Raw genomic sequence first — 23,047 nt, 5'->3', positions numbered from 1 at the left:
CAGGAAGATTGAGGACTATGTTTTCAAAGACAGAAGCTATGAAATGGGGTCTACATCTCAGACAAGACAACAGTCTGACCCTATCTCATCTAGAAACTAGTTTAAGAGAGCTAGCTGAGAATCAGAAACTGGGTACAGAGAGGGTCAAGCTGAGATCACAGGCAAGGTATACTTAGGAATCTTACCTTCTGTGGAAACCACCTTGAGAAAGAGCCAAAAAAGATTTATTTTTATTTTGGACCTTACTAGGTAGACTTTTTCAGAGAAAATTCTCTAATCTGAACTAAAATGTATACCTGGGAACACCTGGTCCATGTAGTCTAAGCCTAGATTGTTAGAGATTCCATTCAAGGTTAAATATCTCTAGTGCTGATAAATACTCAATTTTTTTAGGTGTCTTGGTTTGCAGTGGGATGTTACTATCTCATGGTTGGTCATAAAAATGAACATGCCAGAAGATATCTCAGGTATGAATTTACTTTTCTGCTTCTGTGGTGAAACTCTATGGAAGAGATTTCTTGCTTGTAAGTAGTAAATGCAGTAAGTAGTAAATAGTTGGAAAGTGTAAAAGAATAAATACTTTTAACAGATTCAGTTAAAGGTGCATTATCTATGTACCTGACTATAAACAAAAACAAGTAGTAAGTAGAATATTGTTTTTGAAAGGTCCATTTACAGAGCTATTATTATTAACCTTTACCTTTGAGGACTTTTACTAATAGCTATTAAGTTACACCAGACTTAAGTCACTTGGTATGTTAAACAGAGTTTGTGACAGACTGATTCATTTTCTGTACAGAGATGTTGATTTTAGGTTGTCTTGCAAGTTAAGATGAGATTATAAACCTAAATTGTCCAGCATGGTTCCTAGCCTAGAATAAGCTTTCATCAGATGGCCACTCCTGGTATTACTGTTACTTCTGAGGTCACTCTGGATTCCTGGGCTAATAGTATTTGTAAGTTTTATGTAAAATGCTGATGGGTTTGGCCTAAGAGTTAAGACCTTTTTTTACCTAGGAATTACAATCCTTTTTCCTAAAATTTACTCATTGATTATTTTTCAGCATTTGAGGGTTTAAATTCAGGGCCTTCTCATGCTTGGTAGGCTGGTGTGATACCACTGAGCTTTACCAGTAGTCCTCTTCACTAAAATTTGTTAAAATTAGTTACTGTTTTAATTCAGATGCATAAATGTAAATGTCACATTAGTGTTCAATATTGGTAATTCATTAATCTATTAATGTCTTTGAGGTAATCTACTTATTTAAAATGAATAGTTTAAATATATCACTTGCCTGGGCCCAGAATTCAAGCCTCAGGACCAGCACCAAAAAATGAAAGAAAAAAAAAAAAAAAAGGAAAAGCAAAAAAGAAAGACAAAGACTGCTTTTTTAGACAGAAATAGCAACTCTTGTTTACATTTTGACTCTTCCTATGGAGCATATGGACCTAGGGGAATGTTGTGAATAAGTGTATACATCACAGCCCTGACATATTTGGCATTTGATTGTATTTAATGTATAGTGAACTTCTTTTGTAAAGTGTTTTTGTTTTTGTTTAAAAAATAAATATATCACTTGAATGAATGTTTTATTTCAGCAAAGCTACTACACTTGAGAAGACCTATGGGCCTGCCTGGATAGCCTATGGACATTCATTTGCTGTTGAGAGCGAGCATGACCAAGCAATGGCTGCTTACTTCACAGCAGCACAGCTGATGAAAGGGTACGATAGCAGAACAAACCGGTAAAACTCTGGAATGGAGACTTTTGCAAACAGAATGAGATGAAACTTCTGTTATAGCCATTGATACCATTTTGCCATTAAACAGAAACATGTTTTCTTAGCTACTAGCATGTGATTGTAAAATAAGTATTGAAATGGCAAGGTGCTAATGGTCATGCCTATAATCCTAACTACTCAGAGGGCTCAGATTTCAACCCCCTGAGGATCATTATTTGAAGCCAGCCTGGGCAGGAAAGTCCCTGAGACTTTTATCTCCAATAAACTACTCAGGAAAATGCTGTAAGTGGCACTGTGGCTCAAGTGGTAGAGCACAGTCCTTGAGTACAAAGAGGCTCAGGAACAGTGCCCAGGCCCTAAGTTCAAGCCCCAGAACCAGCAAAAGGAAAAGATTTAAGTGCTTATGGCTCATGCTTGTAATCCTAGCTACTTAGGAGGCTGAGATCTGAAGATCATGGTTCGAAGCCAGCCTGGGTAGCAATGTCTGACTTTTGTCTCCAGTTAACAACCAGAAAACGAGAAGTAGCTGTGTCTCAAAGTGGTAGAGTGCTAGCCTTGAGCAAAAGAGCTCAGGGACAGCACCTAGTCCCTGAGTTCAAGCCCGTGACCTACAAAAAAAGGTTTTGGTGTCTAATATATAAAAATTTCCAATGTTTTTAGGTGTCATTTGCCAATGCTGTATATTGGATTAGAATATGGTTTGACCAATAACTCCAAACTTGCTGAAAGATTCTTTGGCCAAGCTCTGAGCATCGCACCAGAAGACCCCTTTGTCATACATGAGGTCGGGGTAGTTGCATTTCAGAATGGCGAGTAAGTATTGGAAGGCCTTAGTCTTGGGAGTTCCAACTGGCTGGACTAAGTGATCAATGTATTTTTGCTTCTAGATGTACTTTTTTAGGAGACAGTGGTTGACAGTTAAGGAAAGAATGTAGAGGGCCTGGAAGGTGGCTCAGTGGTAGAGTGCTTGCCTTGCATTCATGAGGCCCTGGGTTTGATTCCTCAGCACCACATAAGCAGAAAAAGCTGGAAATGGTGCTGTGGCTCAAGTGGTAGAGCACTAGCCTTGAACTGAAGAGCTGAGGGACAGTGCCCAGGCCCAGAGTTCAGGCACCATGACTGGCAAAAAAAAAAAAAAAAAAGTAGAAACTTTCTATAGAAAAGCTTGGGTTTCTGTGTAATACCACATCCATATTTTGATTCTCCTTTGATCTGAACTGCCATAAATTCTGGTGTCCACAGTATAGCCTGAAGGATCTCTACAGGATTCTTAGTCATGTGTGTCAGAGTTTGGTTTCACACATTTGAGACAGTCTTTCCATAATTTTTGAAACACAAATGTTTTCTGTTGTTATTAATTAACAAATCTAAAATGTTTAGAACGGCTCAATTTCTAGTTTCCCGGTTAGTTGAGGCTTTTCTGTAGCGTTGGCTATTTGTAGAATAAATGAATTTGTGTCATAATCTGCATAAGATTATATATAAATTTTAAAGCAGTAGAGCTTCAGAGTTGTTGGTGATGTTTCTCTTTTAAAAGTTGAATTACCGGGCTGGGAAGGTGGCTCAGTGGTAGAGCGCTTGACTTGCATGCTCGAGGCCCTGGGTTCGATTCCTCAGCACCACATAAGCAACAAGAAAAAAGCCGGAAGTGGCTCTGTGGCTCAAGTGGTAGAGCGCTAGTCTTGAGCTGAAGAGCTGAGGGATAGTGCCCAAGCCCAGAGTTCAGGCCCCATGACTGGACCTCCCCTCCCCCCCCAAAAAAAAGTTGAATTACCTATATATTTAAAAGAATATTTGAAGCTTTTAAAATGCATACACATTTTAATTTAATACAATCCATTCCCAAAATTTATGAAAATTTACATACAACCCTAAACTACTAATTGAACCACTTTCAGTCTTCTGAAACACACAATGTGGGGAAAGACTGACATGCTAAAACTCAGTACTCAGCTGGTCTTGCTTAAGACCATGTTGAGTTCATACTCTAAAAAAGTGATCCTCTTTTGTGGTCTGTTTAATGCCAGGGTTTTCACATTTTTTTGCCTTTTTTGTGATTTTCTGTTTAAAATAATCCCCAAACTTGGTGCTGCCTGTGGTTGAAGCAAAAGAAGCCATGGTGTGCCTCACAGGAGAATTCATGCCTGAATGATAGTACTATTAGCCATGAATTCTGGGTTGTAGGCCAGTGTGAGTTGGGCAAGGTTAGCCATTTTGATCTATTGATAAAATGTTGTTACCAGTGGTTTTCAGGAGCCTAAAGATGACAAATCATGAGAATTGAATGTGTCTCCCAAACTTGAGTTTATGATAATAATGCTGAAAGATTAACCATTGACTTAAATTTTAATTTGAATTGTTCATTTCCAGCAGTTTACCCCATTTCATTTTAGGGGTACTCAAATATAAGTATACTTTCTAATTTTAACCTCCAACTTTTTCCTCTCTATTTTAGATGGAAAACTGCAGAAAAATGGTTTCTTGATGCCTTGGAAAAAATAAAAGCAATTGGGAATGAGGTATTCTTTTTAACAACTGCCTATGCACACACAAAATACACAGTCCTGAGCACAATTTACTATGGAATGAAGAAAATACAGACATCAGTCCTCTTCCTAGAAGAGAGAGTAGCCCAACATGTTATAACAAATAACTTGGTAATGTTAGGGTTGTCAGTTGAGTGTTTCAAGGGAAGAAGTTGAATGTTTGTGTATGTGCTGGTTTGGGGGCTTGAATTTAAGACCTGGCGCACTCTCTCTCTCTTTGAGCTTTTTTCTTTTGCTAGTGCTGGGGCTTGAATTGAGAGCCTGTGCACTATCCCTGAGCTTCTTTGCTCAAGGCTAGCATTCTACCACTTGATCTACAGCGCACTTCTGACTTTTTCTACTTATGTGGTTCTGAGAAATTGAACCCATGACTTCATATATCCTAGGCTAGCACTTTACTACTAAGCCAAATTCCCAGCCACTGAGCTGCTGCTTCTTTTTGTTTTGTTTGTTTTTTAATGCTCAAGGCTAGCAGTCTACCTAACACTTGAGGCACAACTTCACTTCAGGCTTTTTGGAGTTAATTCCCTGCTCTGTGCTGGCTTGGAATACCTGCAGTCCTCAGATCTCAGTTTCCTGAATATCTGGGATTACAGGTATGAGCCACCAGCACCCAGTTCTGAAACAGAGTTTTTTCTTTTTCAGTTGTGGGGCTTGAACTCTGGGCCTGGGCTCTGTCCCTTAGCTCTTCAGCTTGAGGGTAGCGCTCAACCACTTGAGCCACAGTGCCACTTCCAGTTTTCTGGTGGTTTATTGGAGATAAGAGTCTCATGGACTTTCCTGTCCAGGCTAGCTTTCAACTGTGGTTCTCAGATCTTAACCTTCTGAGTAGCTAGGATTACAGGTGTAAGCCACTGGCACTGGCTGAAATGGGATTTTTGATGGTTAAAGACACTGTGAGGGCTGGGAATGTGACATAGTGGTAGAGTGCTTGCCTAGCATGCATGAAGCCCTGGGTTCGATTCCTCAGCACCACATAAACAGAAAAGGCCAGAAGTGGTGCTGTGGCTCAAGTGGTAGAGTCCTAGGCTTGAGCAAAAGAAGCTCAGGCCCTGAGTTCAAGCCCCAAGACTGGCCAAAAAAGAAAAAAGAACAACTGTGAAGCATTGTAACATCTAGCAGACAGTGCTCCTCTAGAGTGTGAGAGAGGCTGGCCTTTAACTGTAGGAACATAGGTTAGCAGCAGATCCATTTCTATAGGATTAGGTGCCATTGAAATTCAGATCTTGTAATGTTTCTTTTTATTTAGAACTTTGAATATTTGAAATATTTGACTAAGTTCTAGTGTGTGAAAGATATATCATAAATTGGTATTAGTGAACGAATGCTCCCAACTAGCAATGATACTGTGATAATTAAAAGTAGTAACAATAGCCAGGGGCTGGTGGCTCCCACCTGTAATCCTAGCTACTCGGGAGTCTGAGATCTGAGGATTGTGGTTCAAAGCCAGCTCAGGCAGGAAAGTCCATGAGACTCTTCTCTCCAATTAGACACAGAAAAAGCTAGAAATGGCGCTTTGGATCAAGTGTTAAAGTGCTAGTCTTGATGAAAAGGAAATCAGGGACAGCAGCTAGGCTCTGAATTGAACCAACAAAAATAAATAAAAGTAGTAACAGTTCTAGATGTTAAGACACCTACTGATTTCTAGTTGTTTTAATCATACCTATTTTACTTTGTTCTGAGTCTTCCATCTCAGTTTTATTCTGTTTGTGCTTATATGTATGATCAAGGGGCCTCTCTCCTTTATATTTGCTCCTGTCTCCTGTGATATACACAGCCCACAGGACTACAGTAGCAGTCTGTCTATCCCCATATACTCAGTTTTGCTTATTTTGGTCTTATATTGCCATCTGAATTTACAAATTTATATTGTATTTCTGTTTGTTATCTGTGTATAGCATGTATGTATATTTGTGTCTACATATAAGCAGGCTTTTCTTCAGCTGAGTTTTGGGTGGTTCTGGAAATCCTACTGTGTTTAAATAGGGTTGTCATTCAACACAGTGAAATTTTCAAAGAATTGAACATCTTGCTATTCAGACTGGCCTGCCTGGAACCTGGCAGCCACAAGTACAGAATTTCATGTTTACTGACTCAAAATTGCAATTTAGCAATATCCCCATATGATTTTCATTCACAAAAAGGTTTGAAAAGTGTGTTCCAGAGCAACACATAAAGTTGCAACTATTTTTATTTCAGAGATACTTCACAGTCTTAAACATCATGCTTTCTGTGTAAAAGCACAATTAACGTATCAGAGTGCCCATTAAAAGTTATATAAAGGAGGGCTGGGAATATGGCTCAGTGGTAGAGTGCTTGCCTAGCATGCATGAAGTCCTGGGTCCGATTCCTCAATACCACATACATAGAAAAAGCTGGAAGTGGTGCTATGGTTCAAGTGGTAGCATGCTAGCCTTGAGCAAAAGCAACTCAGGGACAACACCCAGTCCCTGAGTTCACAAGACCCAAGACTGGCAAAACAAAAACAAAAAAAGTTACATAAAGGAGGACTGGTAATGTGACTTACTGGTAGAGTGCTTGTCTAGCATGCATGAAGCCCTGGGTTCAATTCCTCAGTACCATATACACAGAAAAAGCCAGAAATGGTGCTGTGGCTCACCTGGTAATGTGCTAGTCTTGAGCAAAAGAAGCTTAGAGACTGCCCAGGCCCTGAGTTCAAGCCCCAGGACTGGCCAAAAAAAAAAAAAAAAAAAGTTACATAAAGGACCACCAGGTGCTGGTGGCTCACACCTGTAATCCTAGCCACTCAGGCTAAGATCTGAGGATTATGGACTGAAGCCAGTCCAAACAGGAAAGTCTATGAGACTCTTACCTCTTACCTCTAATAAATTACTCAGAAAAAGCCAGAAGTGGTGCTGTGGCTCAAGTTGTAGAGCACTAGCCTTGAGCAAAAGAAGCTTGGGACAGGGCTGGGAAGGTGGCTCAGTGGTAGAGCGCTTGCCTTGCATGCATGAGGCCCTGGGTTCGATTCCTCAGCACCACATAAGCAAAAAGAAAAAAAGCTGGAAGTGGCGCTGTGTCTCAAGTGGTAGAGCGCTAGCCTTGAGCTGAAGAGCTGAGGGACAGCGCTCAGGCCCAGAGTTCAGGCCCCATGACTGGACCCACAAAAAAAAAAAAAAAGAAGCTTGGGACAGCACTGAGGCCCAGAATTTAAGCCCCAGGACTGGCAAAAAAAACAAAAGGGGGGGGGGTGAGAAAATACTGTTTGACTTTAGTTATAAACCATACCAAATGTTAAGTGGGTTAAGAAGTGTTCATGTAAGACATTTGTTCACAGCAATAGAAACCCTTTTTTTAGGTGACACATGCTTACTGAGTACCAGCCATTCTAGGGTCTAAGCTAGGCATTGGATGTAGCAGGAACTAGTTCGATATTTTCTGCTCTCTGCTCTATTGGGGAATACAAGTTAATGTTGGCTACAGTAATGTTATATGATTAAGAAAATGCAGGTACCATTTAGGTTAGTTTCCTCAGACATGAGGGTCGTCAAGAAGGGTTTGGGGTACACTGAACACTTCTTTCCTGAGTGATTACATATCACCAAGGCAAAAGCAAGGAAGAACTAAATATTGAAGATGTAGAAAATCACTTGTGCAAAGGTGGAAACTGATTTAATATGCTTTCGGTTTTAACTTCATGAAAAAATGGCAAAAAATGAGGAGGGAAAGTTAAGTGTGGGTCATTAAGGACTCTGAAAACCATATTAGGGAATTTGAACTTATCCTGGGAGAGGGAAGAGAGGGATTGTATGTAGTCATATGGCTTCTAAGGTGGAGGTCCAGAACATACTTTTGTTAATTGGAAGTGGAGGGTTACACTGTTAGACTTATGTCTAAGAGGTAGAATGAGCAAACCCTAGAGTTTTAGTGGGGTTAGGATGACTTGTTCCTGTTGACTGGCTGGTAGGGCACTCCAATGATGAGTTTAGGGAGTTGAATGACTAAAAAGAGCTAAATTGAATTAAAGTGCTATAACATTTCTAAGTAGAAATATTTTTAGTAGGCTGGCTGATAAGGAAGATGCACTGTTTCAGAAAGGGTTCTGGGCTGCAGGCACACAATTACTCCTTTAGCATTGCATGGACTCTTGACACATTGTGCTAAATAAGTACATAGAATACTTAGCAGGTGTCATCTAGTGGGGAGGAAATGAGGGTAAGCCAGCAGATTCCCTGCTTTTGCTGTGCAGAAGCACATTACCAGCAGAGAGCCCAGCTTGCTGTTTTCAGGACATGAAAAGACTCAGGCAAACAAAGTGAACAATTATGTGTGTAACTCATGGGTTTGATGTTGCTATGTTTTAGGTAACAGTTGACAAATGGGAACCTTTGTTGAACAATTTGGGACATGTCTGCAGAAAACTTAAGTAAGTGCAATGGAGCATTTTCAGAAATAACTTTGACTAAAAGTTAACTTGAACAGAAAAAAAAAAAATACCAGGGTTTGAGCTCAGGGCTTTGTACTTGTTAAGCAAGTATTCTTAACCACTTGAGCGTGTCTCCAACATAGTTTACATGAGTGGTCTTTTTGTATTTTTATTTCATTACATTCTTCAGCCTTCTTGTACTTGATTGCTTAGAGAGAAGCAGCATCAAATTCATTGTTTTATTGTTTATCTCTGAGTACTTTTAGAAACTTTGAGAATTGTAACAGTGGCTCCCTTTTTAAGTTAAAAAATTCAGTGTTGAAAGGTGATTCAGAAGATCTTGGATAGTAGGATCTAATTAAAGCTATGTTCCTATTTAGCTGTTTTCCCCCCAGAGATTCCATTGTACAGTAAGCATATAACATCTGAAGATGGTCCTGTGTGTCTTGGAAACTAGGTTAATCAAGATTTAACATGTTTAGGGGCAGAGAAAGCCCTTGTATATAGTACAAGAAGGGAATAGTTTTAAAATCATTGAATTGTGTTTTCAAAAGGAAAACAATTTTTGTTGTAGGATTTCTTTGATCTTTACTATGTGTTATGAACTATAGTAATTGCTAGACTTTGAATATAATTTTTCCCCCATAGAAGGAATGCTGGTCTAAGTTATTTTGGGACCTTAAAACAAAACTCCTTGGCTGCTTTCACTAGAATTATGTCATAGGAGAAGGTGGTAAGTGATGAAGCTCAGGCAGGGAGCTGGGAACAAGCTTCTGGTTGGGTCTTCTCAAACAAAAGAATATAGCAGATCTGAGTGAGAGTGCCCACAGCTGGCTGAAGGTACATATGAGAAAAATACATTTCTTAGTGTTGTACATCCATAAAGTAAGTATGGAAATAGTTACCAGTCTAGATTGCTACTCTAACAGAAAGTTTCCTCCATGTTCATATAGATGATATGCACCCTAAACCTAGAAATTTAGTACTTTTACTGTGTCCAATAATGATTTTCTCTCCCCCTCTCCTTACCCTTGTCTCTACCCTTCATTTCCCTTCCCCACCCTGTCTTCTCTCAACAGAAAATATGCAGAGGCATTGGATTACCACCGGCAAGCATTGGTATTAATTCCTCAAAATGCATCCACCTATTCTGCCATAGGATATATCCATAGCCTAATGGGCAACTTTGAAAATGCTGTGGACTATTTCCACACAGTATGTTTTCTATTTATACTCAGTTTTGAATGTGGTTAATATTCGCCCTTCTTTTGAAAAGATATTTTCTAAGCAAGATTTTCTTTCTTTATAGCATTAAACTTCTTCAGACAACATCATTCTTTTATTTGCAGAGAAAAGTATATGCATGTTATGTAGTATTTGTCAATTTAGAAAGAAATGTGATGAAACTGGTCAGTATGCAGTGAGGTGAGCAAGTACCCAGTGGTACTTGTCATTCAACTCTATTGGGTATCTTGTCCAGGCAGGGAGCACAGAAAAATGCATTCCCAGCTGGGCGCTGGTAGCTCATGCCTGTAATCCTAACTACTCTGGAGGCTGAGATCTGAGAATTACAGTTCAAAGCCAGTCCACGCAGGAAGTTTATGAGACTCTTATCTCCAGTTAACCACCAGAAAACCAGAAGTAGTGCTGTAGCTCAAGTAGTAGAACACTGGCCTCCAGCAAAACGAGGACAGGGACAGCGCCCAGGCCTGGAGTAAAAGCCCCAGGACAGGACGGACAGAAAAAACAAACACCCACCATTCCCAGTGATGGCCTTTGGGAACTGTACTCAAGACTCTTAGAATTAACTTACTAAATCACTTTTATAGAGTAATCTGTTCATTCATTACGAAGAAAGAATCTTTCCTTAGTCCTGAAACATATTTCATCAAAGCCAAGACACCACGAATCAGTACCAGTACCGGGACCATAATGAAAAAGATACCACCAGTTAAAATCCAACATAATTAGCTGGGTGCTGGTGGCTCACTCCTGTAATTCTAGCTACTCAGGAGGCTGAGATCCTGAGGATCATGGTTCAAACCCAGTCCCGGCGGGAAAGTCTATAAATAGATTCTTACCTCCAGTAAACCACCAGAAAACCGGAAGTGGTGCTGTGGCTCAAGTGGTAGAGCGCTGGCCTTGAGCTAAAGAGCTGAGGGACAGCACCCAGGCCAGGAGTTCAAGCCCCATGACTGACAAAAAATGAAATAAATCCAACATAATTACTTTTCTGTCATTTAATTTTTTTGCACTTAGAGAAAATACTCTTATATAGACATAGATTTTTTTTTTAAACTGGGGATCACTGTAAGATATCAGAAGAAAATATAAGTGAATAAATGGTTTCAGTTTTCAAGCCACAGTCAGTGTCCCTGTCTTCCCAAGAGAGTGTCTTAGTGTCACATGTCCATTATTGAGTTTGAGTCTCTTCTCAACAGTAGATTCCTGCTTTGCACATTTCTCTGAAACCCCTCTCAGCCTATTAAGGGAGGGTTTTGGACAATTACCATAATTCACATATCTACTTGTGTCATCTGACCACCAGGCCAACCATGCAGGAGGAAGACCCTGTTTCACAGCTGTGGCTGGTGACAGCAGCAATAAAAAGCGATTAGTTATAAGGTATTCCAGGTTCAGAAATACAAGAATTTGGGGGGAAATATGGGCCAGAGAATCAATTAACTCATGTATTTGGGAAGATAAAAAATGTGGTACTATAATAGTTCCAAAGTAAATCATCAGTGATATGCTCATAAATCATTTTCAAGGACTAATTAGAGATTTTCAGGCTACATGGAATCTTTTAAAAAACTAAGTGGTTGTACAAACAAGGTTTCAATTCCACAGGTCACATGATGAGTACAGTGCTTCCATTGTTCTCCCCATCTTCATCCCATCCTAACCTCGTTACATACTTCTGTTTTTACATAATGTACATTGAATATAATGACTGTATTTGCTCACTCTTTTTCCCTCTGTACATAGAGTCTTAAAGGTGTCCCTGTGATTATCTTGAGCTATGACAATGCAAGTTTTCTTGTCTTATATCTTTTAAATATGTATATTTTGAGTATCATATAATTTACTAAGTGTCAGAGTATACACTTGGTGGAAATACAGCATTTTAAGCTCTTGAATAGAATTCAAGTATGCCAATGGAATAGCATGATGAACCTCTTTGACCATCACCCCCTCTCATCAATCTCAGTCTTACAGCTGTATCCCCATCAATACTGCCATCATCCCACCCTGGATCCCCTGAAATACTTAAAGAGGAGAGAATGTACTACATTTTTGATAATCATGCTCAATCTCTCTTGGCAGGCCCTTGGTCTTAGGCGAGATGACACCTTTTCTGTTACAATGCTTGGTCATTGCATTGAAATGTACATTGGTGATTCTGAAGCTTATATTGGTAAGATAATAATCACTCTTACTGGCATTGTATTCTTCATTTTCAATTACTGTATATCTGTTTGAGATTCTTATTTTTAATCCAAGATTCTAGATTTATCATTCCAACATTTTTTTTAATTTTATTTTATTTGTGAACATACTGTACAGAGGGGTTACAATTACATGGGCAGGTCATTCCAACATTTTAACTACAGTGATGTCAAGAGATTCTGGGTTTTCTCAGCTAGCTGTCATTGGCAGATGCTCATTTGGGTTGATGATCTGTTATAGACTCACTCGTGCTAGGATGGCAGGTCCTCCCATTGTAGGGCTTTCAACCCTGCCTTCTTCATATTCTGGTATACTCAGGATCATAGGGGATGAGCCAACGCTTCTAGAACCTTCCTGGAATCAGGTTGCATTCTTTGTTGGGGAAGTGTTAATGGAAGCTAGTGACTCATTTCATGTTAAGAACTTGGTGCACACAGAACGCTGTTAACAGAGTGTGTGTGACTTATTGTGATACAGAGGAGTTAGTCTACTTAAATAGTAAAAGAAACCAATCTTGAAGATATTTTCTAAGCCAGGCGCCAGTGGCTCACATTGGTCATCCTGGCTACTCAGGAGACTTAGATCTGAGGATTGCGGTTCAAAGCCAGGCCAGGTAGGAACATCTATAAGACTCTAATCTCAAATTAATCACCTGAAACCTGGAAGTGGCACTGTGGCTCAAGTGGTAGAGCACTTGCCTTGAGCTGAAGAGCTCAGGGACAGCGCCCAGGCCCAGAGTTCAAGCCCCACAACCAACAAAAAATAGATACTTTCTAGTAAGTGAAGGGTTCTGGCCTTCCTATTTTGTAATATGTGACACAAAATAATAGTAATCTTGACATTAGGTGCCTTGAATTTACTTTCAGTGGCATATAACCCTTATTTTTGTAAAGATAAGTAATAGGGTAGGTTTGAATAGATTTGATGTATTTGTGGAGTTTCTTAGATTCAAAAGGGCACATTGAGATGAAATCTTGAGATCTAGTGTAGGCAAAGATTTAAGAACGTAAAATACGTTCAGTGGGAAAAAGGACCAATTGATAATTTAATATCACTAAGAACTTTTGTTAACTAAAAATTCTGTTATGAGACATGGCATTGACAGGGAGACGTGGCTCAGGACACAGGGGATTCATGTCTGGGACACCAAATCATAGAGGTTGCTTAGAAAAGATGGAACAAAGTATCTCAGCCAGGCCAGGTGCCAGTGGCTTACACTTGTAATCCTCTCATTATGGTTCAAAGCCAACCCAGGCAGGAAAGTCCATGATTCTTACTTTGAATTGACTGCCCCCCAAAACAAAAGTGGGACTGTGGCTCCAGTGATAGAGCAATTGCCTTGAGAAAAAGCTCAGGGATAGTGCCCATGCCCTGAGTTCAAACCCCAAGACTGGCACCAAAAAAACAACTGGCTCTGTAGCTCAGAAGGCTAAAATCTGAGGATTGTGGTTTGCAGGAAAATCCTTGAGACTTACCTCTAATTAACCACCAAAACAGCTGGAAATGGAGCTGTCGTTCAAGTGGTAGGGTGCTAGCATTGAGTAAAAGAGCTCAGAGACAACACCCAGGTCCTAAGCGCAGGAATAGTGCATGTGTGCACATGTACATGCAAGCATGCGTGTGCTTGAAGAGGAGCTTTACAAAGAGGGCATCTGGTTATAGAGCATAAAGGCACTTAGCAACAGCATTTACTTGTTTGGGAATGGAGTTGGCATCCTAGTGACAAATTGCCACACATCCCTCAGAATGCCTGACTCATACTTTGTGACAATACTTAGCATTGGGTTAACGTAGAACAACTGGAGATTCTGTGTGATTTAAGGGGCTATAAATGGGTACAATTTCTCAAACACTGTTTAGCATGCTACTAAAGTTATCCATTACATTTGTTATGTAAGAAGCAACTCTAAAAATGTGGCTTCAAACAACAATGTGTAGTGTTTGGGTCATTGGGAGTGCTCTGCTGGTCTCTTTGGAATTTGTTTGTTTTGATTATCCATGGGGCTCTCAGGGCCTATGTGCTGTCCCTGAGCTCTTTTGCTCAAGGCTAGCACTGTGCCACTTTGAACTACAGCTCCACTTCTGATTTTCTGGTGGTTAATTGGAGAAAAGACTCTTATGGACTTTGCTGCACAGGCTGGCATTGAACCACGATCCTCCGATTTCAGCCTCCTAAGTAGCTAGGATTGCAGGCGTGAGCCACCAGCACCCAGCTCTCTGGAATCTTCTGGGACTGTGGTCAATAGACCCTCAGCTCAGTTTGATGGACTTGCCCATGAATGAAGGTACTTAGTTAGAGTGCCTAGACCTCCTTTTGTAGGGCTTTCATTGTGGCTTTCATAGTATGATGTACTCAAGGGATCTTGAATACAAGACCTTCTGAAAATCGGAAGTCATACATTCTGTTCATCAAAAGTCACTGTGGGGGGCTGGGAAGGTGGCTCAGTGGTAGAGCGCTTGCCTTGCATGGGTTCAATTCCTCAGCACCACATAAGCAAAAAGAAAAAAGCTGGAAGTGGTGCTGTGGCTCAAGTGGTAGAGCGCCAGCCTTGAGCTGAAGAGCTGAGGGACAGTGCCCAGGCCCAGAGTTCAGGCCCCATGACCGGACCCCCCCCCCCAAAATAAGTCACTGTGGGAGGAAACTAGCCATTCAAGAATGAGAATTCTTGGGTGTGGGGGGGAGCGAGAAGGGGAAGAATGGGAAAGGATGGGAAGGGGAAACAAAGGAGGAGCCTAAAATGCTTGATAAGAAATGTACCTGTTATCTTTCCATGTAATTGTAACTCCCCTGTACAGTATTTTCACAATAAAAAAAAAAAATGAGAATTCTGGGGATTAGCTGCATTGAGAGTATTTTAGAGTAATGAGTCACCCAACAGTTCTTTGGATATAACAGCTCTGCTCTGAGGAGTAAATCCAGTAGACAGAGTGCTTCTCTCAGCCTTTATCTTATGCAGGGTTTTATTAATGATTGCTCTCTATTGGCAATGACCCAACATCAGTGGGAAAACAGAAGTAAGTCATGATGTGTTTGTAGTTCTGCATGACTAAAAAACTAGTAAGTTTTACATGCAGTTTTGAACAAGCATGGTAAAAAAATAATAAATTCAAAAGAAATTTTAAAGTTTTGCAGATGGGGAGTTCTGTTGGTCCTGCTTTGCCATTTGTGTTTAAATCATTGCATACTTGGCTGTTTTTCTGTCCTTCATTTTATGAAAATATGCCTCCCCTCAAGCAAATGGTACCTAAAAGCAAGGTAAAGGTTAGAGTAACCCTTCCAAGGACAGTAGGGGTACATCATGTGCTTAAGTGATAAAGTGAAATTTTTAAATTGGCTGAAAGTCGGTGTGTATATTGCAGAAGTTAAACAGTATTCTGGGAAAACTTAATTATCTACAGTATTCAAAATAAGGAGCATGAAAAGGGATGTAGTTTCGGGTGAGCAGTATTAATGTGTACAATAGTAATTTCTATGACCGTAATGTACCCTACTCTGTGTTTTCAAGTTTTGGGTGCTCAGACCTATTGTATGGGTCTATTTACCTATGAAATAGGTAAATTTGAGTAATTTAAGATTTTGAGCCAGGCACCTGTAATCTTAGCTACTCAGGAGGCTGAGATCTGAGGATCGAGGTTCAAAGCCAGCCCCTGCAAGAAATGTGAAACTCTTTATCTCCAATAAACCACCAGAAAACTGGAAGTGGTGCTGTAGCCCAAGTGGTAGAGTGCTAGCCTTGAGCTGAGGAGCTGAGGGACAGCGCCCAGGCCCAGAGTTCAGGCCCCATGACCGAGATAAAACCAAAAACTACCCTATGATCCAGCCAGACCATACTCTTGGGCATCTACTCAGCATTACAAAAAAAAAAAAAAAAAAAGGAATGTGAACTCTGGGCTGAGAAGGTGGCTCAGTGGTAGAGTGCTTGCCTTGCATGCATAAGTACCTGGATTCAATTCCTCAGCACCACATAAGCAGAAAAAAGCCAGAGGTGGCACTGTGAGAGCTAGCCTTGAGCTGAAGAGCTGAGGGACAGTGCCCAGCCCAGAGTTCAGGCCCCACGACTGACCAAAAAAAAAAGTATGAATTCTGCATGCTGAACATTCATGATATTTCCTCAACATTGTCTCCCTGGAACCATATATTCATAAATACATATCGAGGGTCGACTGTGCAGATGCCTGTGGTGATGTGGAGAAACTTCATAGATCAAGAAAAAGTATGTACTGATTATGCCATTATAGGGAGACTAGTAACCAGCAAGACCGAGGGATGGTAATAAAAAGTTGAGTGTTGACCCCAGCATTGGGAAAGCTGGAATATGGGCCAAAAAGGGGCAGGGTGTCTGTAGCAGTGGATGGTGGTCTGTTTTTCCATGCAGTCATTATATGGGATTTGTAAGAATTACCTCTCCATGTGCCTAAGTGGATGTCTGACCTGCTGTTCATCTTATAGTTTGGTTCCTTAAAAATATCTGAAAAGGGGCTGGGAAGGTGGCTCATTGGTAGAGTACTTGCCTTGTGTGCATGAGGCCCTGGGTTTGATTCCTCAGCACCACATAAGCAAAAAGAAAAAAGCCAGAAGTGGCGCTGTGGTGCAAGTGGTAGAGCGCTAGCCTTGAGCTGAAGAGCTGAGGGACAGCGCCCAGGCCCTGAGTTCAGGCCCCACGACCAGACCCCCCCCCCAAAAAAAAAAAAAATTGAAAAAAGCTCTGGTACCCTGAAGAACCCAGGCTGAAACAATCCCATTACTCAGTAGCTTCAGCCTTTGTGTTAGACTTCTTATCATGGTGACAGAATACATGACAGAAACAACTGCAGGATTTCTTTTTGCTTGTGGTTTCAGTTCTTCATGGTAGAGAAGCCATGGTGGACCAGAGCAGTTACATGTGCTGGCCAGGAAATAGAGTGGATGTCTGAACTCCTGGCTTTTTTTCTTCTCCCTTTTATTCCATCTAGGCTCCCAGCCTACAGAGTTACTAACTTAAGTTGGTTCTTAACTAGTTAATCCTCTCTAAATCCCCTCACAAACACTTCCAGAGGTGAGCTTTACTAATCAGCCAGGCACTTCCCAGTCCAAATTATCTGTCAAGATCAGCTATCACAAGTTCCTCATTTGTTCTGGGAGACCTGTTGGGCTCAAATGTGAAGCTAAGCCAGGGCTGGAAATGCCTCCTAGAGTGAAATAGATTTTCTTTGTCCTTGAGGAAGTGGTCCCAGATTGCCAGGTTATTGTTCACTGCGTGTTTTGCCTTCAGGAGGTTTGTAGTCATTATCTGTCAAAAGTACCTCATCCTGAAAGGATAGGTACCTCAAACCTACTAAGGTGTACTGCATGAAATTCTCAGGTAATGTCAGAAATCATTGGATGCAATGTATTGGTTCCGACCTGTCCAGAAGGTTGGCATGTGGGAAATGTATTGTGGCTTCCATGAGCAGTAGAACAGTACCATTCCAAACAGACATAGAGAGTCTTGTACTTGCTAATGGCTTCCTTGCTGATGGCTCACACATACTCTACCACTTGAGCCATATCTCCAGTCTGGCATTTTGCTGGTAAGAGGTCTCAGCCTCCTGAGGATTACAGGCATGAACTACTAGAATCCAGCTCCACAGATGGTTCTTGCCTGCGACAGGGAGGAAAAGTTGCCTACATGCTTCATCCAGTATTCAGGGGGCTTTGTAAACAGGTAGCTGTGAAGCCACTTGAGAACCACACCTGCATGTGCTTCCTTTAAAATAGTAGCAAATAGCTGGGTGGTGGTGGCTCACACTGTGATCCTAGCTATTCAGGAGAGTGAGATCTGAGGATTGTGGTTCAGAGCCAGCCCAGGCAGTAAAGTCTGTGAGACACTTACCTCCCGTTCACCACCAGAAAACCAGAAGTGGAGTTGTGGCTGAAGTGGTAGAGTACTAGCTTTGAGCAGAAATGCTCAGGGATAGCATCAGGCCCTGAGTTTAAGCCCCATGACGGGGTTGGGAGAATGACAAAAATAGTGGCAAATGAAAGAAATTGGCATTCTTTTCCTTCTCTCTTGTAGAGAGTCCTTTTATCTGCCTTAAAAGTAGCTTAAGGCCAGGCGCCAGTGGCTCACGCCTGTAATCCTAGCTACTCAGGTGGCTGAGATCTAAGGATTGCAGTTCAAAGCCAGCCAAGGCAGGAAAGTCCGAGAGACTCTTAGCTCCAATAAACCACTAGAAAACTGGAAGTGGCACTGTGGCTCAAGTGGTAGACTACTCACTTGAGCTGAAGGACCTTAGGGACAGTGCCTAGGCCCAGAGTTCAAGCCCCATGACTAACCAAAAAAGAAAAAAAAGTAGTTTGATTTAAATGGTATAATGATGGAAATGTTAGTTCAGTGATGGAATTTCTTACTTCAATTCTTTTTAGGAGCAGACATTAAAGACAAATTAAAGTGTTATGACTTTGATGTACATACAATGAAGACACTGAAAAACATTATTTCACCTCCGTGGGATTTCAGAGAATTTGAAGTAGAAAAACAGACTACAGAAGAAACAGGACTTGCACCACTGGAAAACTCCAGGAAAACTCCAGATTCCAGACCTTCCTTGGAAGAAACCTTTGAAATTGAAATGAATGAAAGTGACATGATGTTAGAGACATCTATGTCAGATCATAGCACGTGACCCAGGTACTGGTCCCGGGCTTTCACGTGCTGTGTCAATTTTTCCTCATGTCCTTGCCACATCCCAAGGATTTCCTGCTTTCTAATGTGAATCCAAACTATATCTCCACATTTAGGACCGGGGGCCTTGCCTTAAGAGACAGGATCTACAGCAGGTGTGTTCTGATTTTTGGTTATATGTAGCTGAATAAAGAGGTAAACTGTCCATTATGTCTTTTTCTCTTCTAACCTGTATCTATTTTGGAATAATTTTGGATTTATAGAAAACATGCCTTGTTTCTCCATTAATATCTTTTGTTATTGTGATAAGTTGTTCTGGCTAAGAGATTGACATTGGTATGTTGCTAACAAAACTCCATTTTTCCCCAAGATCCTTTTTTTTTTGTCTCACTTGATTTTTTTATTGTACTTTTTTTGGTACTTTTTCTTATGCTTCCTTGCACATTTTTAGGTTTTTCTTGATGGTTACCTTGTAGGGTATAACACCTTAACCTAAGTCCATTTAGTTTCAGTATTGTAAAAACTTTCTGCTGCTATTCAGATCCCTGCCTCTACCTTTAACATGTCATGATCAAAGAGGACTTCCTGTGTGTACATTGTTTGCCCTTAACAATTGTAATTGCTGTCTTATCACTTGCCTTTTAAGTCTTACAGGAAAATAGTACAGCCGGGCACCAGTGGTTTATGCCTGTAATCCTACCTACCCAGGAGGCAGAGAGATCTGAGGATCGAGGTTTGAAGCCAGCCTATCTCCAATTCACAGAAAAAGCTGGAAGTGGCACTGTGGATCAAGGGGTAGAATGCTGGCCTTGAGCAAAAATGAGCTAAGGGACAGCATCCAAGCCTAGAGTTTGAGCTGCAGGGTTCACCATCCACCCTCACTCCCCCTCCCCCAAAAAAGAGTACAAACCAAAAGCATACTTGTTTTCAAATTTACCTGCAGTTACCTTTACCATTGTCCTCATAAGACTCTGAATTTCTGCCTAGTAACCTTGTGTTTTATGTGAAGGAGTTGCTTTCGCATTATTTCTTTCCCTCCCCTTTTCAGTGCTGGAAATGGAGCCCAGGACCTCCCACATGGGGCAGGCACTGCAAATGAGCTGACCTCTTACCACCACCCCAGTTGTATTTCTTATTCTTGCAGAATAGGACACCCTCTTCTCTTTATCTGAGAATGGCTAATTTTGTTTTCATTCATGGTTAATTTAACTGAATATAGAATTCTCACCTGATTTTTTTTTCTTTTTATCAGCCGCTTAAATGACAGCCAGCTCTGGCCTGGCCTCCATGGCATCTGAAAAGTCAGCGCCAAATTACTGAGGATCCTTTCACACGTGAGCTGTTGCTTCTCTTATTTTAAGGTTCCTGATTTGTCTTTTGAAAATTTAAGTAAGATTATTCAGTGTGGACCTTTTTTTTTGCAGTACTGAGGTTTGAACTCAGAGCCTCATACTTAGTAGGCAAGCACCTCTACCTCTTGATCCTATGCCCCTGATCAATTTTTTTGTCTTAATTTTTCAGATAAGTTCTCACATATTTGCTTGGGACCAGCTTTAGACCTAGACCTAGGGCTTCCGCATACTTGGGAACACAGGCACAAACTACCACATCTAGCTGAGATGGTATCCCACTTTTTTTTTTTAGCTGCCTTCAGACTTCTTGATAGCTGCCTCCTTACCACAGGTGTAAGCTATCACACCTGGAAATCAGTGTGGAACTCTTCGTCTTGTTTACCCTGCTTGCAGATGGGATTCTTGAATGTCTTTATTAAATTTGGGTAGTTTTCAGCCATTATTTCTTTACATATTTTTTTCTGCCTTATCTTTCTCTTGAGATCAGTGCATTGTATATGTTGGTAAGTTTAAGGGTGTCACATGGATCTGTGTTATTTTTCCTCATTTCTGCTTCTCACACTGAGTAACTTCAGTTGTCTTCAAGTTTGTGGGTTCTGTTTTGTCTTCTCATTCTGCTGCTGAACTCCTCCTGTGGTTTTTATGCTTTTTAGTTCCAGAACTTGTGATGGATGAAGAGAACATAGGAACTGAAAATGAAAAGCAATCTCTATTTATATCCCACTCTTCTGGTGCCCTGAATTGTCTATGGTTTCCATAGTTTCCATGTGTATATGCCAGTTCTGGGCTTGAACTTAGGGACTGGTCACTGTTTCTGAGCTTTTGTGCTCAAGGGTATCACTCTTACATTTGAGCCACCGCTCTACTTTTGGCTTTTTGGGGTGGTTAATTGGAAATAAGAGTCTCACTGACTTTTCTAGCCTGGGATGGCTTTGAACCACAATCTTCAGATCTCTGCCTCCTTAGTAGCTAGGATTACAGGCAAGAGCCACAGACTCGGGGCTTCATATCCTTATAAGTATACCTAAACTTGTAATGACAATTTCTGGCTTTCCTCAGTAATATTTTGTATCAATTTTGTGTGTGTGTGTGTGTGTGTGTGTGTGTGTGTGTGTGTGTGTGTGTGTGTGTGCGTGCCATATTTCTCAGTTTGTAAGCTTTGTAGTTTTGAGATAGTCATTTTGAATATTTTATTGTAATAACTGGATACCAAATCCCCTCCTTAGGGATTTCTGCTTTTGTTATTTGTGAAGAGCTACAGTCACCCAATTAATTTCCAGATTGTTTTTGCAAAATCCATATTCTTTATGTATTTACTGAATTGCTGTTATATTATCTCTGACCAGCCTATGACCTGCCAGCTTACCTTAAATGTCTGTATCTTAAAAAAAAAATGTGTGTGTGTGTGACTCAATATCCTCACAGCCATTGCTGGAAAAACCGCCATTGCTTGGGGGGTTACAATTAAGTCCTGGAACCAGTAGGGCAGGACATGGTTTCAGTTTGCTTTCTTGTTGCTGTGACAAATTACCAGAGAAAACTTGAGGGAGAAATTTTGTTTTGGTCAGTCATGGGGCTTGAACTCAGAGCCTGGATACTGTCCCTGAGCTCTTTTGCTCAAGGCTGGTACTCTGCCACTTTGAGTCACAGCTCCACTTCTGGTTTTAGAGTGGTTTAAATGGAGATAAGAGTTTCACAGGGCATTTTCTGCCTGGTCTGGCTTTAAACTGTGACCTCAGCTCTAGCCTCCTGAGCAGCGAGGATTACAGATGTGAGCCACTAGTGCCTGGCTGAGAAATTACTTCTTTTGGCTGTTTTAATGGTTTCAGTCCATTATTGGCAAGGAGGGCTTGGTGGAGCATATGATGCAATGCCAGGATGCAGAGAATAAGGGTCTTGGGACCAGGCACAACCTTCAAAGGTATATTTCTAGTGACCTACTTCTCATCTCCTAAATTACCTATCTACCCCAATAAAGGCCATTGGGTAGACCTACATTTCATAGTCAGACCATAACATGCATGGTCGGTACCAGTTGGGCAGGTATCGTGCTCACCACAGCTGCACCATCACTAGAGCTGTAGAACCACATCTGTCCAACAAAATTACAAAAGCAGGTGGTTTTGGGGGGGAAAGGAAGGGTGTTTAATTTTTAAGTTAGAAAATGCCACTTGGAATCAATCTGAGGCATTATTGAGCTATAAGCAGATTTTTTTTTTTTTTTTTTGGCCGGTCCTGGGACCTGAACTCTGGGCCTGGGCGCTGTTCCTCAGCTTTTCAGCTCAAGGCTAGCACTCTATCACTTGAGCCACAGGGCCACTTCCGGCTTTTTCTGCTGATGTGGTGCTGAGGAATCGAACCCAGGGCCTCAGGCATGCAAGGCAAGCACTCTACCACTGAGCCACCTTCCCAGCCCCTTTAAGCAGATTGTAAGTGGCTAAGACAAAGTTTAAACCAAAATATTTCTAGTACAAGTCCAGAAGTACCAGAAAATACTGTATAAGTACTTGGATAATATAGTTGTAGTAGTGTAACTTTAAAGTACATATTCTTTACTGTCTGTAGTCCACATACAATTGCAGGTCTACAAATCAACCACATACTGACAGTTCCTTAAAAGAATACTTTTGAGTTTAACCAACCACATCTGTTATGCAGGAGGGTCCCTCAACTCTTCAGCTCAAGGCAAACGCTCTACAACTTGAGCCACAGCACCACTTCCGGTTTTCAGATGGTTAGTTGGAAATGAGTCTCTCACCGACTTTCCTGCTCAGGCTGGCTTTGAACTGTGATCCTTAGATCTCAGCCTCCTGAATAGCTAAGATTATAGGCGTGGGCCGCTGGCACCCAGCTTCAAACAAAAAGGTTTTTTTTGTAGTTTTTTTCACTGTGCTGTTATTTGTACAACTCTTCATAGTGTACTGG

The 23,047-nt window shown here is 41.1% G+C and overlaps 1 protein-coding gene across 2 annotated transcripts in view; it reads left to right on the top strand.

The window, feature by feature from the left end:
- LOC138817544 (cell division cycle protein 16 homolog) overlaps nt 1–21,837 on the top strand; it is a 35,405-nt gene extending 13,568 nt beyond the window's left edge. The window contains exons 11-18 of one of the 2 annotated variants that reach the window (XM_070008000.1): nt 394–467; nt 1,600–1,725; nt 2,404–2,556; nt 4,199–4,262; nt 8,615–8,676; nt 9,756–9,891; nt 12,004–12,094; nt 18,512–21,837. In XM_070008000.1, coding sequence (XP_069864101.1) covers nt 394–467; nt 1,600–1,725; nt 2,404–2,556; nt 4,199–4,262; nt 8,615–8,676; nt 9,756–9,891; nt 12,004–12,094; nt 18,512–18,771 — 966 coding nt within the window. In that variant the 3' untranslated portion in view covers nt 18,772–21,837. The remainder of the gene's footprint in view (nt 1–393; nt 468–1,599; nt 1,726–2,403; nt 2,557–4,198; nt 4,263–8,614; nt 8,677–9,755; nt 9,892–12,003; nt 12,095–18,511) is intronic. The other variant, XM_070008001.1, reaches the window with a different exon arrangement.
- The last annotated feature ends 1,210 nt before the right edge of the window (nt 21,838–23,047 follow it).

The sequence above is a fragment of the Dipodomys merriami genome, unplaced genomic scaffold, assembly GCF_024711535.1.
Source record: "Dipodomys merriami isolate MVZ:Mamm:240054 unplaced genomic scaffold, mDipMer1.0.p SCAF_70, whole genome shotgun sequence".
Taxonomy (NCBI): domain Eukaryota; kingdom Metazoa; phylum Chordata; class Mammalia; order Rodentia; family Heteromyidae; genus Dipodomys; species Dipodomys merriami.
This window is presented reverse-complemented; position numbering and strand designations above follow the sequence as displayed.